The sequence below is a fragment of the Meles meles genome, chromosome 7, assembly GCF_922984935.1.
Source record: "Meles meles chromosome 7, mMelMel3.1 paternal haplotype, whole genome shotgun sequence".
Classification (NCBI taxonomy): Eukaryota; Metazoa; Chordata; class Mammalia; order Carnivora; family Mustelidae; genus Meles; species Meles meles.
In genome coordinates this window covers 145,571,367-145,586,864 of record NC_060072.1, presented here as the reverse complement: position 1 = coordinate 145,586,864, position 15,498 = coordinate 145,571,367, and the positions used below count along the sequence as shown (strand labels likewise).

At 42.0% G+C, this 15,498-nt stretch overlaps 1 protein-coding gene across 1 annotated transcript in view; it reads right to left on the bottom strand.

Moving 5' to 3' along the window:
- GDI2 (GDP dissociation inhibitor 2) overlaps positions 1-15,498 on the bottom strand; it is a 28,774-nt gene that overhangs the window by 7,156 nt on the left and 6,120 nt on the right. Inside the window, exons 2-6 of the mRNA XM_046011714.1 lie at positions 13,096-13,203; positions 11,360-11,459; positions 7,920-8,054; positions 2,523-2,721; positions 2,155-2,286 (exon numbers count right to left, since the gene is read on the bottom strand). Of these exons, the coding sequence (XP_045867670.1) occupies positions 2,155-2,286; positions 2,523-2,721; positions 7,920-8,054; positions 11,360-11,459; positions 13,096-13,203 (674 nt within the window). The remainder of the gene's footprint in view (positions 1-2,154; positions 2,287-2,522; positions 2,722-7,919; positions 8,055-11,359; positions 11,460-13,095; positions 13,204-15,498) is intronic.

Here is a 15,498-nt window from a genome sequence, read left to right as displayed (position 1 = left end):
TTAAACCCATGAAGGGAGAAGAAATTAAGAAAGAACAACAATAAAATAGAAAATAAGCTACAGAGGAAATAAATAAAACTAAGAATCTGGTACTTTGAAAGGATTAATAGCTGATAAAATCCTACCAAAAAGAAAAATACAAATGACCAATCACAACAATGAAAGGTGGGAACTTCACTACAGATCCTAGACACTGAAAGGATAATAAAAAATATATTTTGGGGCGCCTGGGTGGCTCCGTCAGTTAAATGTCTGTCTTCGGCTCAGGTCCTGATTCCAGGGTTGTGGGATCGAGCCTGGCATGGTGTCAGGCTCCTTCCTAAGTGGGAAGCCTGCTCTTCTCCCTCTGTCTCTGCTGCTCCCCCTGCCTGTGTGCTCTTGTTCTCAAATAAAATCTTTAAAACATATACATATATCATGGACAACAGAAAATTCAAGAACTTACGAGAAATAGTCAAATTTCTTTTTTTTTTTTTTTTTAAGGTTTTTTATTTATTTGACAGAGAGAGAGATCACAAGTAGGCAAAGAGGCAGGCAGAGAGAGAGGGGGAAGCAAGCTCCCTGCTGAGCAGAGAATCCGATGTGAGGCTTGATCCCAGGACCCTGAGCTGAAGGCAGAGGCTTAACCCACTGAGACACCCTGGTGCCCCGAAATGGTCAAATTTCTTGTAAAACACAAGAGATGAACTAAATGGGACACCTGAGTAGCCCGATTTCTAATTCATGTGTGTGTACGCACATACATGCAAATCACATCCAACGATAAAAGGAAAACACATCACGAGTAAATGTTATTTACCCTGGGAATGCAAAGCCAGTTTAAAATCCCAAAATCAATCTACAGTTCACCACAGTAATGCATAAAGAAAATGTGCATTATTAACTTAATGTCAACACCCACTCCTAAGAAAACCCAACAGCCAAGAAGGAATTCATTCCGACAAAGCCATCTACAAAAACCCTATAACAAAACTTAGTAATAAAGCAAGAATGTTCACTCTCAACAACAAACAACTTTACAATAAAACTGAGACAGTTTCATTAACAGCAGCACCTAAATAACAATACTTGTGAACCAATGTGAACTAGGGGCTAGATCCCTACAACGAAAGCCTCAGAACACCGCTGAGATGACACCGAAGTCCACAGAGAGCGCGGCACCTTCCGGGGTTGGAAAACCGGGAGTGGGCTACGTCAGCCCCAGCTGGCCTGTACATTTAAATCCAATCCCAGTAAAATCCCAGCATTGTTTTCCTAGAAATTAACAAGCTGTCCTAAAATGTATATGGAAATGCAAAGGACCTAAAAGAGCCAAAACAATTTTGGGGGGAAAAAAATGGAGCTGACTTTGATTACTTGCTTTCACGACTTAATGTAAAACCGGAATAATCAGGGGGAGCCTGACTGGCTCCGTCGGCGCAGCAGGTGACTCCTGATCTGTGGGTTTGGAGTTTGAGCCCCAGGCTGGGTGTAGAGACTACTCAAGAATAAAGTCTTCAAGGGGCACCTGGGTGGCTTGGTGGGTGAAGCATCTGCCATCATTCAGCTCAGGTCCTGGGATCGAGCCCTGTGTCGGGCTCCCTGCTCAGCAGTGAGCTCCCTCTCTCGAGTGCCCCCCCACACCCTACACCCCCACCCCGAGCTCGTGCTCCCTCTCTCAGCTAAATAAAACCTTAAAAAAAAAACAACAACTTCTAAAGAGTCTTCTAAAATGAAAAGCTGGAATAATCAGGATGCTATGGAAGCAGCACACGAAAAATAAACTGCTGGGACAAAACAGCTCTGTACGTATCTGCGGCCAACTGACTTGCCACAGAGACGCCAACACAACTGGAGAAGTCTTTTCAGCAATGGTGCCGAAGAACTACACGTGGGGACGGAGGAGAAAGAAGTCACAGACGGAGCGGCTGCCGGGGGGGGCTCATGAGGGGACATGAGGGAGCTTCCCAGACTCAACGTTTTCTTCTCGAGTGTCGCGCCGGTCACACACGTCTGTACACTCAAAGTGAACTTTTTACGGTACATCCGTGTTTTCGTTATATACAAAGTTTATTCCAATAAAAAGAGCATCTCACAGCTCACAGACCTCTCATCCCTCCCAACCGCGTGCCCTGTCTTCCTGCAGAAGAAGGGACATTAGCGACGGGCACTGACCTTGCAAATCCCTGGGGCAGCTCTCCGAGGCCGTAGAGCGGGTAAAGGTACGGGCTTTTGCCATATCTTGCCAGAGACTCACTGTAAAGTTTAATCCTATTAATGGTTTCACAACATGGCTGATCTAGATAGCTAAAATAAAGGAAATAAATATTAGAAAATAAATACTTAAATGTTTTTCTGAAATCATTTTATTTCACTACTTTCATATTTTACCTAAAAGGTTCTAACGCTAATTTACAGCTGGAACCTTCCATAATATAATAACATGGTTATCTACTCGTTTTGCCAGAACGTCCATTTTAGAGAACTAAGAAATTTAGCGACAATCCCAAGAAAAACAGAAGTCTGCACCGCAGAAGACTTACTCATCGGTTCTGTAGAGAGCCAGGGCGTGGCCGGTAAAGTCTATGACATCTTGTCCCAAGTCGAATTTCTTGTACACCTCTCGCATGGCGGTCTTCTTAGGATCGATGCCCTCAAAAGTTCGGGGATCGTTTTCATCAAAGTTGGCAACATACACTAGGAATTTTCTGAAGCGACGTTTTTCAAACAGTCCCATTAAGCCTAAAGAATTGGTCAGAAAGCAAACATTCACACTAGGACACTGAGGAAAAGAGAGTGAGAGAGGCCGGGTTCCACAGGCCAGGCTGGCTCGAAGGCACCTCCCCTGCCACGTGGGCGGGCGCTGCTACACCAACCGCGTGATCACAAGGAGAACGTGACCTTGGAAGGCTGATTCCCGAGGGCATCCACCTGACGTTCTTCTGACAGGCCTGATCTGTAACCCGCCAACTACCTTAAGTTCTGAACGCTGCTCCCTTCTCCGCATGCTAACATTCACTCCAGCATGGCAGGAAAGGGTTACGCTGCCAGCCGCTTACTTAATAAAGTTCTGGTTGATCAGTTAGCCGCTCTTTATGCTAAAAAAAGCTGAGGAGACAGGTACAAACTACTTTATAAACGCTCAGTTCTCTTCCTAGTCAGGAGTCCTCCTGGAGTGTTCAGCTGCTAGGAAGACAAGGCCAAAGGGAAAAACCTTCTGGCTTGATCTCCTTCCCTAAACCGTATGACGGCTTTAAAAACAACCCTCTCACAGAACGGTGTACTGTTCTGCTATTTTGGATATTACTTCCCCCGAGACGACAGATGAAATCAACGAAACTGAAAATTAAAATGATCATGAGGCCATTAATGACAGCTGACTACATTTAACATGTTTAAACTGTATTTACAACCTAGTTTTTAAAAATGGGACAGGGCCCCTGGGTGCAGTCGGTAGAGCCTGGGACTCTTGATCTCAGGGACTTAAGTTCAAGCCCCACATTGGGTATGGAGCTTACTTTAGATGAAAAAATAATTTTTAAAAAATTAAAAAAACAAAAAAATGGGACAGAATGCATACACAGTAATGGTGTAAGGCTAAAAAAAAAAAAAAGAAAAATCTATGACCTCACAAGCACCACTTACATTTCGTTGTCAGGGTAAAAATAAGATCGCCGACAGCATACAGCTCAATTGTCAGCTGCTTCTCTCTGATGATGCCTTCCCTGATCACCCTATTTGAACCTGTGCCCTCTTCCTCCCTCTGTCCGCACAGCATCATCACCGTCTGATGAACTCTTCCTTTTTCATAGCCTGCCTCCCACTGATTTAGGCTGGTTGTTTACCTTCCCCTTCTGTTGAAGCCGCCCTGCCCCAAACCTAGAAGGGTCCGTGGCACATACCATGTGCTCCGTATTCAACTCGCATACTGTCTGATGCAAGTAAATTATTCATGTACTGGATATACACTTTGGAAAGAAAAATGTTCAACTATATCATCAAAGGGTTAGAAAAAAATCTTTTTTCAAGTTACTTGGTTTCCTGAGTAGCACCTTAACATCATTTCAAATGTTTTACTTTCCTTCCTTCACTTGCACACTGAGGTTTATTTACAAACAAAAACCTTAGGTCAAGACATTTAAAACATTAAAAGTGACAAAATCCAGAGCAGTTTCATGGAGAGAATAAATGAAAGCTTTCAACAGGTGTAAGATCGGACCACAGAGAATGGGAAGAATATTGTTAAAATGCCCATGCTTACCCAAAAGAATCTACAGGTTCAATGTGATCCCTATCAAAATACCAACCACATTTTTCACAGAGCTAGAATAAAATACTAAAACTGGTATGGAACCACAAAGACCCTGAACAGCCAGAGCAACCCTGAGAAAGAAGAAAGCTCACACTGTCACAATCCCAGATTTCAAGATTTATGACAAAACTGTAATGACTGAAACAGTCTGGGACTGGCACAAAGACACCCACAGATCGGCACATCCGCACAGAGAGCCCTGAAATAAAGCCGTACCCGTACAAGCAATTAATCCGTGACAAAGGAGGCAAGGGTATCCAGTGGGGAAAAGAGAGTCTCTTCCACAAATGGTTCTGGGAACACCGGACGGCCACATGCACACCACACACAAAAATAAACTCACAATGGACTAAAGATCTAAATGGAGACAGGAAACCACAGAACATCTAGAAGAAAAGACAGGCAGGGATTTCTCGGACAGTGGCCACAGCAACAGTCTTCTACATGTTGGACCACACCAACACAGACAGCTTCTGCCCAGGAAAGGAAACCATTAACGAAACAAAAAGGCAGCCGACGGAATGAGAGAAAATATTTGCCAATGATATATGTGATAAGGGCTAAGTCCAAAATACAAAATACATAAAGAACTTAGCTTACACAACTCGGCACACACACAAAAGTAATAATCTGATCAAAAATGGGCAGAGGAAAAAAAAAACAAAAAAACAAAAAAAAAAAATTTAAAAAAAAAAAAATGGGCAGAGGAACTCAACAGAACTTTTTCTACTTCTGCTTCAGATGACAGACAGACACAAGGGAAGATGCCCCAAATCACTCATCATTACCAGGGAAGCACAAATCAAAACTGCAATGAGATCTTGCCATTTGAGACGACATGGACGGACCCAGAGGGTATCATGTTACGTGAAATAAGAAAATGGGATTTCACTCACGAGGAGAATATAAGAACAGAATAAACGGATGAACAAACCTGTAAAAGCAGCAGCAGACCCACAGATACAGAACACAAACGGACGGGTGCCGGCGCGGAGGGATGGAGGCTGGGGAAACGGGTGAAGGGCAGCAGGAGGTGCGGGCCTCCGGTCACGGCACGACTACGCCACAGGGACGACTCTGATATGGTCGAAGGCCTGCAGCAGCGCTGGGAGGCGACAGACGGCAGCCCCACTTGGCAGGGAGGAGGGCAGAGACTTGCTGAATCACCGTGTTACACACCCACAACTAATGGAACGGGGTGTGTCAACCAAGCTTCAATTAAGGAAAACAAAACAAAACAAACTTTTGACCACAGCATTAAAAAAAAAAAAAGAAGAAGAAGTGCGAGGCGCCTGGGTGGTTCAGTGGGTTAAGCCTCTGCCTTTGGCACAGGGCATGATCTCAGGGTCCTGGGATCGAGCCCCGCATCAGGCTCTGCTCAGCAGGGAACTTGCTTCCTCCTCTCTCTCTCTGCCTACTTGTGATCTCTGTCTGTCAAATAAATAAAATCTTAAAAAAAAAAAAAAAAAGTGAGAGTGGCGATCAATGTCAAAGACACTCCTGAAGGAGAGTACGCGGTACCCCCGCCTGCCGGTGCACCCAACCGACCTCACTCTGGCTGCTCTGGGCCGCTGCGGCCCGGAGGTCACGCCACTCTGTACCAGGAAAGGGGATGCGCTCGCTGATGGCAAAGGGGTCTATGTGAACACGGGGCTCGCAGCAGTTCAGAGTCGGAACAAATACACAAGCAAGAGATTTAAATTAAGACAGATTTTGCTGGACCCATTTCCAAGCTATTCATGAAAACTTCTCGAAACATTTCTGAACATATCTATGTTCAACATGGCTTTAGAGGCCAAAGATACTTCTCACTGATTGGATTAAAGTAACACTTGACCAATCAACAAATATTTTCTGGAACCTTGAGGCTGCACATGAACTTCTCCACTTCTCGACTTTCCCTCATCCCGTTCATTCTGCCGAGGCTTTTCCGCCTGCCGTTCTGACTTCAAGATCCTATTCATTAACAGAAAGGCAGTTGCTGAGAAGGTAAGGATCTGGTAAAGATTCATACAACTGTGTACTAAAACAGGTAAATTCTACTGTATCTAAATTATACCTCAATAAACCTAACCATAAAAACAGATACATAAACACACTTGCTTATTTGGGGGGTGGGGGGACCATGAGAAGGATAAACCAGAAACAAAAACAATCACGTGAAAGGAGAATGAGGACAAGACTATAAATGCATCTTTTGATACGAGATTGACTTTCCAGTCATGTAAATGTTCCATATATTTGGAAAAAATTAAATCAGAAAGGGAAAATAAAACTGCTACGAGGTAAATCCTTAAATTCTTGTTTAATGGAGGCAGGAAGTGAAGCTATTAACATAGGTTAAGAGCTCAGAGAGTAAACCAAAGTTTAGAACACAAACTCTGTTGTAAAAGATTGTCTTCAAACTGCTGAACTCTTATTTCTTTGGAATAAAATTTATGTTGTCATTTAAAATCATTTCTAACCCACGATTATACCTCTAATGCCCTCAATTTAAGTATGAGCCATTCCATTCCCTTTCTGGTTGTTAATCCTAACTTAGCCACAATCTCTGTGCTGACTTCTTTCTTTCCGGCTAGAGTGCCTTCAACATTTTCTCCCCATAACAAGAAGGAAACAAATGCAGTTAGAGAAGCTGCCAAAGTAATTCGAATTACGTTTTAAGGTGAGGGAACTTTCCCACTCTCCCGCCAAAAGAATCCTGAGACTCTACTGGCCCTTCTCTGCGCCCAATCCAAACAGCTCCCTCTCCTAAGCTCCTCCTGGAGCCGAACTGCAGAAAACTCATCCACCCGTGAGCGCTCCGAATTCACCCTTTCTCAAACTGCTCTGCGCAATAACTCAAACACCTTCAAGGACAGAAGGTCTTTTTCAGGGATGTGTGCTCTCAAAAAGAGGTAGAAATAGAAAACGTTAACCAGGAACCTTAGGTTGAGCCAAGAGAGGAAATCTTTTTGGGCAAAGAATAAAATCACTCCATACTCACTAGAAATTCCTACAATCAGAGACCGCAGACACTGACAACAGCATCAATTAAAAGATAAGGTTTTGCCAGAACAGAGTTTCTTCTTTGGCAGGACGGCAAAGCTGGGTCGGTGGCCCGCTCAGCACACTGATTACATCCACAGGCGCTACAGTGGTAATACCAGAGTTTCCACTCCAATCCTGCCACTTACCTACGTGACTTCAGGTCTGAGCTCCCTCATCTATAAAATGGAAACCTACCCTGTAAAGCTGTTTGCAAAGTCAAATAAGACAATGAATGTGAAGTGTTTTGCACAGAGCCTAGCACACAGGAACCCCCATCCCCCGGCCGAACAACAGCTCTCACGAATTCTTACTACCTAGTACGAAAAGAGCACTATCTGACCCACACCAGCACCAAGTTCCATGGCGGGGAGACAAGCCACCTGAAGCCTCTCTGAGCTTCAGAGGTAGGGGTTTTTGAACATTCTCTTCACGGATGTCCTCTCAGTGTCTGGCAAGTAACAGACATTCAGTAAATACTGCTGACTGGCTGAGTGACGGACGGCTGTCAGGACAGCGACATTAAATGTGATCTCTAAGATTCCTTTCCATTATGAAATCTCAGGGTTCTGAGAAAAGAAAAGAAAAGAAAATGACTTACTAGATGCCAGAGCTTCTGCTTCAGTGGATGGAACCTTGTAGATCTTTCCACCCTTATAAACAAAGCTCCCTTCAGTCACTTTGAAATCCAGATAGCGAGTGACCTCTGTATAAAGCAGCATCTTCACAAGCTGACCTAAAAAAGTCCAACAATCCAAACTGTAACTTAAGTCATAGTATCTTCAAAAACCAGCAGAAATACAAGTACTTTCATTGTTGGCTTGTACTAATTGCTTCCCAGTTTTTTCTAACATTGTCCAACCCCTTCCAAAAACTCTTGAATGCCATGTTCTAAATGGCACAATCAGAATGCACACCTATTGTGGAACAGCTTTAGAAGTACTTTTTTAAAGTTACAACTTCAAGAGTAATAACTTTATCAACTTGCTTTTGTAAAATCTATGTTAATTATTATTAGAGGTATGAAGTTTAGAATTATAGTACTATTGAAAATGGGCTTGAGTTTAAGTTACTATTGTAAAGAGAAGCAATAGGCAAAAATTTTCAAAGAATTTGTGCTATTCGGTTTATATTATTCAATCTGTACTAATTAAAATGAATATTAATTTCATGGGCGCCTGGGTGGCTCATTCAGTTGAGCGTCTGACTCTTTCTTGATTTCAGCTCAGGTCATGATCTCAGGGTCATGAGATCAAGCCCCACCCTGGGATCCAGGCTGTGCATGGAGCCTGCTTAGGATATTCTCTCTTTCCCTCTCCTCCACCCCCTCCCTCCCTAAAACAAACAAACAAACAAACAAATAAATAAATAAATAATAAAATGAACATTAATTTCAGATGAATTTCAGGCATATAATTAGAAATATTACCTGTCTATAAGCCAAAGAAATTTGGTATACTAAAATAGAAAACTTTTTGAGAAACTAAACAAAATTACTTTAAAGCTCATGTGAAAGGACAGAAACACTAGGGCAAAATAAAAATATATATTTTAAAGATTGATCTATTGACAGTGAGAAACTGCACACACAAGCACGTGGGTGGGGGGCAGAGGGAGAAGGACAAGCAGATTCCCCACTAAACTCAGATGTGGGGCTTGGTCCCAGGACCCTGAGATCATGACGTCAGCTAAAGTCAGACATCTAATCGACTGAGCCACCCAGGCACCTCTAAAAAAATTTTTTGAAAACAAAAAATAAATAATGAAGAGCGCTTTACCTAGCCAGGTACTAAATTGTACAGTTATACCGATTAATCACTAAATTAGTAGGAAAAAAAGAGACCCATGTCTAAGAACTTATTATAAAAGTTCAAACCAAAGTGGGGAAAAGACAAACGGTGTTGAGGGACAACTGATTAACCATTCTGAAAAATTAAATCTCAATGTCTACTTCTCAAGCAGGTTAACAAGGGGGCACCTGGCTGGCTCAGTCGAAAGAGCTTGTGACTCTCGATCTCAGGTCCTAAATTTGAGCCCCATGCTGGGTGCAGAGATTACTTTAAAAACAGCAACAGGGGCGCCTGGGTGGCTCAGTGGGTTAAAGCCTCTGCCTTCGGCTCGGGTCATGATCTCAGGGTCCTGGGATCAAGCCCCGCACTGGGCTCTCTGCTCAGGTGAGAGCCAAGTATACTTCCCTCCACCACCACCTCCCCCACTCCCCGCCTGCCTCTCCGCCTACTTGTGATCTCTATTAAATAAATAAAATCTTTAAAAAAACAACAAACAAACAAACAAACAAAAAAACTAAAGATATTTAGCCTCAGACAGGATAACAAATAAATCAACTTACACAATAAAACAGGTGAATTTATTTTTACAATGAAAAAATTAAACTATAAAACCATTAACAGCAAATATTAGTATTTTTATAACCTTGAGGTAAGAGGAAAATGAAGCACAGCCTTCCAAACCAAAAATAAAAAGAAGAAAAATCAATCTATATAGCTACATGGAAAGTAAAAGCTTATGCAGGGAAGACAAATACAGCACAGCTACTTATAAAGCCGATCGCAGACTGGAAAAGAGGACTTCAAATACATTAAGAGTATTTATTCCATGGTCTTTATAAAGAACTCTTTCACATCGATAAGGAAAATGTACAAAGCCTAAGGCTGGCCAATAGGAAAGGCAATGAACATCCAGCAATCATTTCTCTCTTTAACAAATAGATACTTTTACGAAATCCACGGGGCACCTAGCTTGCTCAACGTTTGCAGCATGCAACTCTTGATCTTGGGTCACGAGTTCAAGCCCCATGTTGAGCATGGAACCGACTTAAAAATAATCAATCCATTAATTTGGCTTCAGGTATGGCAAAGTGACAAAAATTAAAATGAAGATGGGGTGCCGGGGTGCCTCAGTAGGTTAAGCATCCAACTCTTGGTTTTGGCTCAAGTTATGATCCCAGAGTCATGAGATCAAGTCTTGAATCCGCTCTGGGCTCAGCAGGGGAGGGGGGTGTCTGCTTCAGATCCTCTCTTCCTCTTCCTCTGCCCCTCTCCCAACTTGTGTGCAGGCACCCTCTTTCTCTCAAATAATTTTTTTTTTTTTAATTAAAATGAAGAATACTCAGATTTAGTAAATAAAGGCAGTGGGAAAGGGGCAGACCCACAGGCTACTGGCAAGAGTCAGATCAGGCAACAGAAAATAAAGCCTTAAAAAATCATTGCCTCTCTCCCCTCAAAATATGTCTAGGGGTGTATGGTGAGATTCAACACACACACAGCCTAGCCTGGGTGGCTCAGTCGGTTAAGCATCTGTCTTCGGTTCAGGTCATGATCCCAGGTTCCTGGGATGCAGTCCCACATCAGGCTCCCTGCTCAGCATGGAGTGCACTTCTCCCTAGGCCTACTGCTCCCCGTTTGTGTTCTCTCTCTCAAATAAATAAAATCTTTTGAAATAAATGGATTTCAGAGAAAATGCAAATAAGATCTTTCCACTAAAAGAAACTAGAATATAAACTCAAAACCAAGAAACAAACAAAACCCCCAAACGGCAAAGGGTAGTTCATACTTTAATCGATGGGACATAAATAGACTTCATACCAACAACCTAATTTTTAATGTAATTTCAGAAAAAGGCATTAATATCACAGCAGTTTAGCTCCCCTAATTAAAAAGGAGAAAAATGTGAAAAAATAAATTTAAAAGCCTCCAAACTAGGGAAAACACTGCTTCTAAAGACCCAGATATCTGAGACTGTCAGGGAAGCCCCGAGAGAAGAGGGCTGTAGACGTTTTTGGTTTCCATCCGCACTGTGCGCCATGTCCTAGCTTTGTGTCTCCAGAACCAATGAGGAAGGAGGCACCCCTCCTCCATTCCTACTGACTCCAGACGTCTCTAATGGCCACTGTCTACTCACCAAACCGTTGCCATCAACAAAATCTACTTTCACATCCCTGGAATAACAGTCTGTCAAGAGCTAGAGTCTACTTTTCAATCGGATTCAGTGTATACCACCATAAACGTGAGAAGGCTTTACCGTTGGCCATGAGGAACTTGGGGATTAAGTCCACATTCCAGTCTCTTCCTCTTCCCATCGATGCTGGTGGTGCTCCTGGTATTTTAAATCTTTTGTATAACTAAAACCAAAACAAAAATTACCCATAATGTAACAAAATCTACTTTTCATTGTGCTGTGCAACGATCCGTCCACGACATGGTGCCGGTGTAATAACTGGCCGCCAGCAGATGAGGTAAAGCGACATTTCATTTTTTATTAGATACAATTTTTAGAGAAATTCCAATATACAGCTAAGTTAAATACACTACTAGAGTAATGAATGCTAAAGTAAGTATTACAGAGGTAGTATTTCTGGCTAACAGATAAGCAAGAATATATTAACAATTTGTCACTGATACCCTACTCTGCAGATACACCATTTGTAGAAATCATTTAAACTCACTCTCTCCTGGGTGAAAAGCTAACTTTACTAGCTCAAGTACTTTTGCTTCTGTAATTATATAAGGAGTCAAAAATAAATTCTGGATTCTTCAAATCAAAAAAAACAAAGTTAGCTCCAGCTAATTTAAAATTTATGTGAATTGAGTAGGAGGTCTGGATCAAAAGCAGCTTATGGTCTAAAATTTGGGAATATGCCTCCTGATGTGACGCAGTATGAACCACACAACGATGCTTTCTTACTAGAAGCTAACTTGGACTTTTCGAAAGAAAAAAAAGTGGGGAGATTTCTGTAGATTAAAAGAATAAAGAGAAACACCAAAGACAATGTTTAAAGTAGTTAAAAAAAAAAAAAAAGGAAAGAAACGAAAAGAAACACTGCCACCACAGACAATGTAAGGCATTCTTGGCATCACTGGGAAATTTGACTGTGGTCTGGATATATTACTGTTAATTTCCTTAAATGTGATAAAAATGATATTATGATCACGTAGGAGAATGTTATTCTTAGCCAGTGAATGCTGAAATAGTTAGGTCCAGTATCATGATGTCTGTTACTTTCAAGGATTCAAACCAGTAACAAAAAAAGACATAAAGCAAGTATTGCAAAATGTTAACCGCTAAATCCAGATGGAAGGTTGACCCACTGGTATTATTCTTTCAGCTTTTCTATAGGCCTGAATACAAAAAAAATTTGGAAAAAAGATGAAGTCCATTTCATCAGTCATGATGGACAGCAATTGACGATACCCCTGTATCTCCGAAAAAAAACAGCATAGCTCGTGGCCACACACCTGGATGCTGAACAAACCTCAGAGAAATATTCAGCAAAACAGCAAAATGATAAATATTGATATACTGGAAATGCTTTGTGTGCCTAGTCTAAAAAAGCAGGAAGCAAGGGAGCAGAGCAAAAAGAACCAAAGCTCTAGAGTCTTACAAACCTAGGTTCACAATCCTGTGTTTTTAATAACAGATTATTTCATCATCTGAAAAATGGGGATAAAACTCTGAGTAACTGAGCGAAACCAGATGGAGAGCGCCGGCCCTGTGCTCGGCCTGTGTTAGAGCTCCATCGAGTCCACACCCTTCCCGTCGAGAGATAACAGGTAATTGCAGGTAATTGCTCCAGATCCCAGTACCCGTCACAACTCAAATGTCTACACGCCCTAAAACCCACAGTCCCTGAAAAAATAGGATGCTAGTGATAATCTAGTTAATAAAACAAAATTAAACCTATCTACAAGGAACAGAGTTGAGATTCACAAGTGAAAGTTTCAAAGAATGAAAGGCCCCCAAGTTGCTCGAATACGTACATCCTCCAGAGGTGTTATAGATGCACTTTCTCCTCCATAATACGGGTTTCTATCCATGTGAAGAACTTTCTTCCCGTTCACCGACATTATACCTGACAGGATACATTCCTACAGGGAAAGCATAAGCATCTTCAAAAGAAGTGAAGAGTTACCACATGTTTCAAACAGATCCTCTTTTAAAGCCCCTCTTAAGGGCACCTGGGTGGCTCAGTCCCTTCAGCATCACACTCTCGGTTCTGGCTCAAGTTGTGATCTCAGGGCTGTGAGATCGAGTTCTGCAGAGTTCTGCAGCGTGGTCCGTGCTCAGCAAGGAGTCTGCTTAACTGAGACTCTCCCTTGGGGCGCCTGGGTGGCTCCGTTGGTTATGCATCTGCCTTCCGCTCGGCTCAGGATCTCATGATCCTGGGGTCAAGCCCTACGTCAGGCTGCCTGCTCAGCGGGGAGTCTGCTCCTCCCTCTTCCTTCCTGCTTGGGTTCTCTCTCTCTCCCCCCTTCACTCTCCCTCTCAAATAAATAAAATCTTTAAGGGGGAAAAAAAAAAGACTTCCCTTCTCCTCTGCCCACCCCCACTTGCACATGCCCACTTTCTAAATTAAATAAAATCTTTAAAAATAAATAGATCTTTTTAAAAATATAAAACAATGATACTCTTCTCACAATATTTTTGTTTTGGAAAATACAGTTACACTTCGTAAAGCTTATTCATCATTAAGTGAAGTAGTAATTTTTAAAAATTTTTCAGTGTTGATATCTAATGATAAGTATTGAGATATATATAGATATATATATAGATATATATATAGATATATATATATATACCCTATAAACAAAACTCTTCAGGGTCCTTAATTTTTAAGACTATATCCCAAAGCCAAAGAGTCTGAGAACGAGAGCTCTAAAGGAAGCATCCAGGACAACCATAAATAGATTATAAATGCCCACTCTCAGGAAAAAGATAAAACATGAATATACTAATATATATTCTATCAAGATAGAGGGAGGAAAATCAAAAAAGAATATGAGCATTGAATTAATGAGAATTATCACAGAGATGGGATACACATTCATTCAAAACCCTTAACCAGGGTTTTGGTGATCAAGGCTTTATTGTTTTTAAAAAGAAAACGGAAATTCCACGTATCCTCATTAATCCTTAGGGGTTTTCAAATTTACCCCAAAGACCCTAGGTAGCAGAGAACAATCTCACTCCCCTAGAAGTCTGACTTCGATACCTTTATTTTTAAAATTCATTATTTCAAATCTTACTCCAAAACGTATCTATTCGTTTGAGTATAACGTCAAATTTTACTCTAGGAAGATGTGTCATTTCTTATTTAGATCAAGACACCAAACACCAGGAGCGCGCCAGAAGGCCACTTCATGCCCTGTTCCAGTTCTAGCCACCCCCCCCCACACCCCCCTCATGATTTCTGAAAGTGCAGATCTGCTGTTTTTAAACTCTGAATAAATGGCATCATGCACTATACCCTTTTTGTATATACCGTTTATTCAACATTATGTTTACAAGACTCATCCAAATTGTTTTGTGTATTCTTGAAATGTACTTATCTTACTGCTACAGAGCAGGGGTCCCCAAAGCACAGGGGCCAGCCAAGTCCAGTGGACATGCAATTTCACAAATAAAGTTTTATTGGTAAACACCCATCCCCATTCATTTATATATTGTCTACATTTGTTTTCACCGCACTACAGTGGAAGGGTAGTTGTGACAGAGACTGTACCACCTGCATAACCTATTTCTTACATGGACCTTTCCAGAAGGTCTGTCTAACCCTGTGAGCAGTGGATGGATCTCAAATGGTGCTTCCCAATTCAGTACCACCTGTGAGCGTGTCTGAAATGTAAGTTCTGAGCAGATTCTCAAACTTCACTCTACATCGCCATCACCCAGAGGTCTCCTTAAAACAGACTGTGGAACTCCCACCCACAGAACCGGGGTGGGGCTGAGAATTTGTTTTTCTCATCACTTCCCAGGTGACGTTAATGAGGCTGGTCCAGGACCAATTTCAAGAATCATTACTAAAGCAGCGCTGCTCCAACGTTACTAAGAATCAACTGGGGGTCACGCTAGGGGTGCATGGCTGGCTCAGTCGGTAGAGCATGGCAGTCGTGATCACTGGATCATGCGAGTTCAAGCCCCACTGCTGAACTCAGAGCCTACTTAAAACAAAAAACTGGGGATCAGATTTTGATTCAGTATACTCAGCGTGAGCCCTAACTTTCTGCAGTTCTAGTAAGTTCTCAGGTGTTGCTTCGAAGCAGTTGATTCAAGAACCACAGTTTGTGTACCAAAGTGGTGGAGGCTTTAGTTGAATGACTATACCACATGACCGCACAATCATTTATTCCTCCTCCTATTAATGGACATCTGGATCAGTTGCC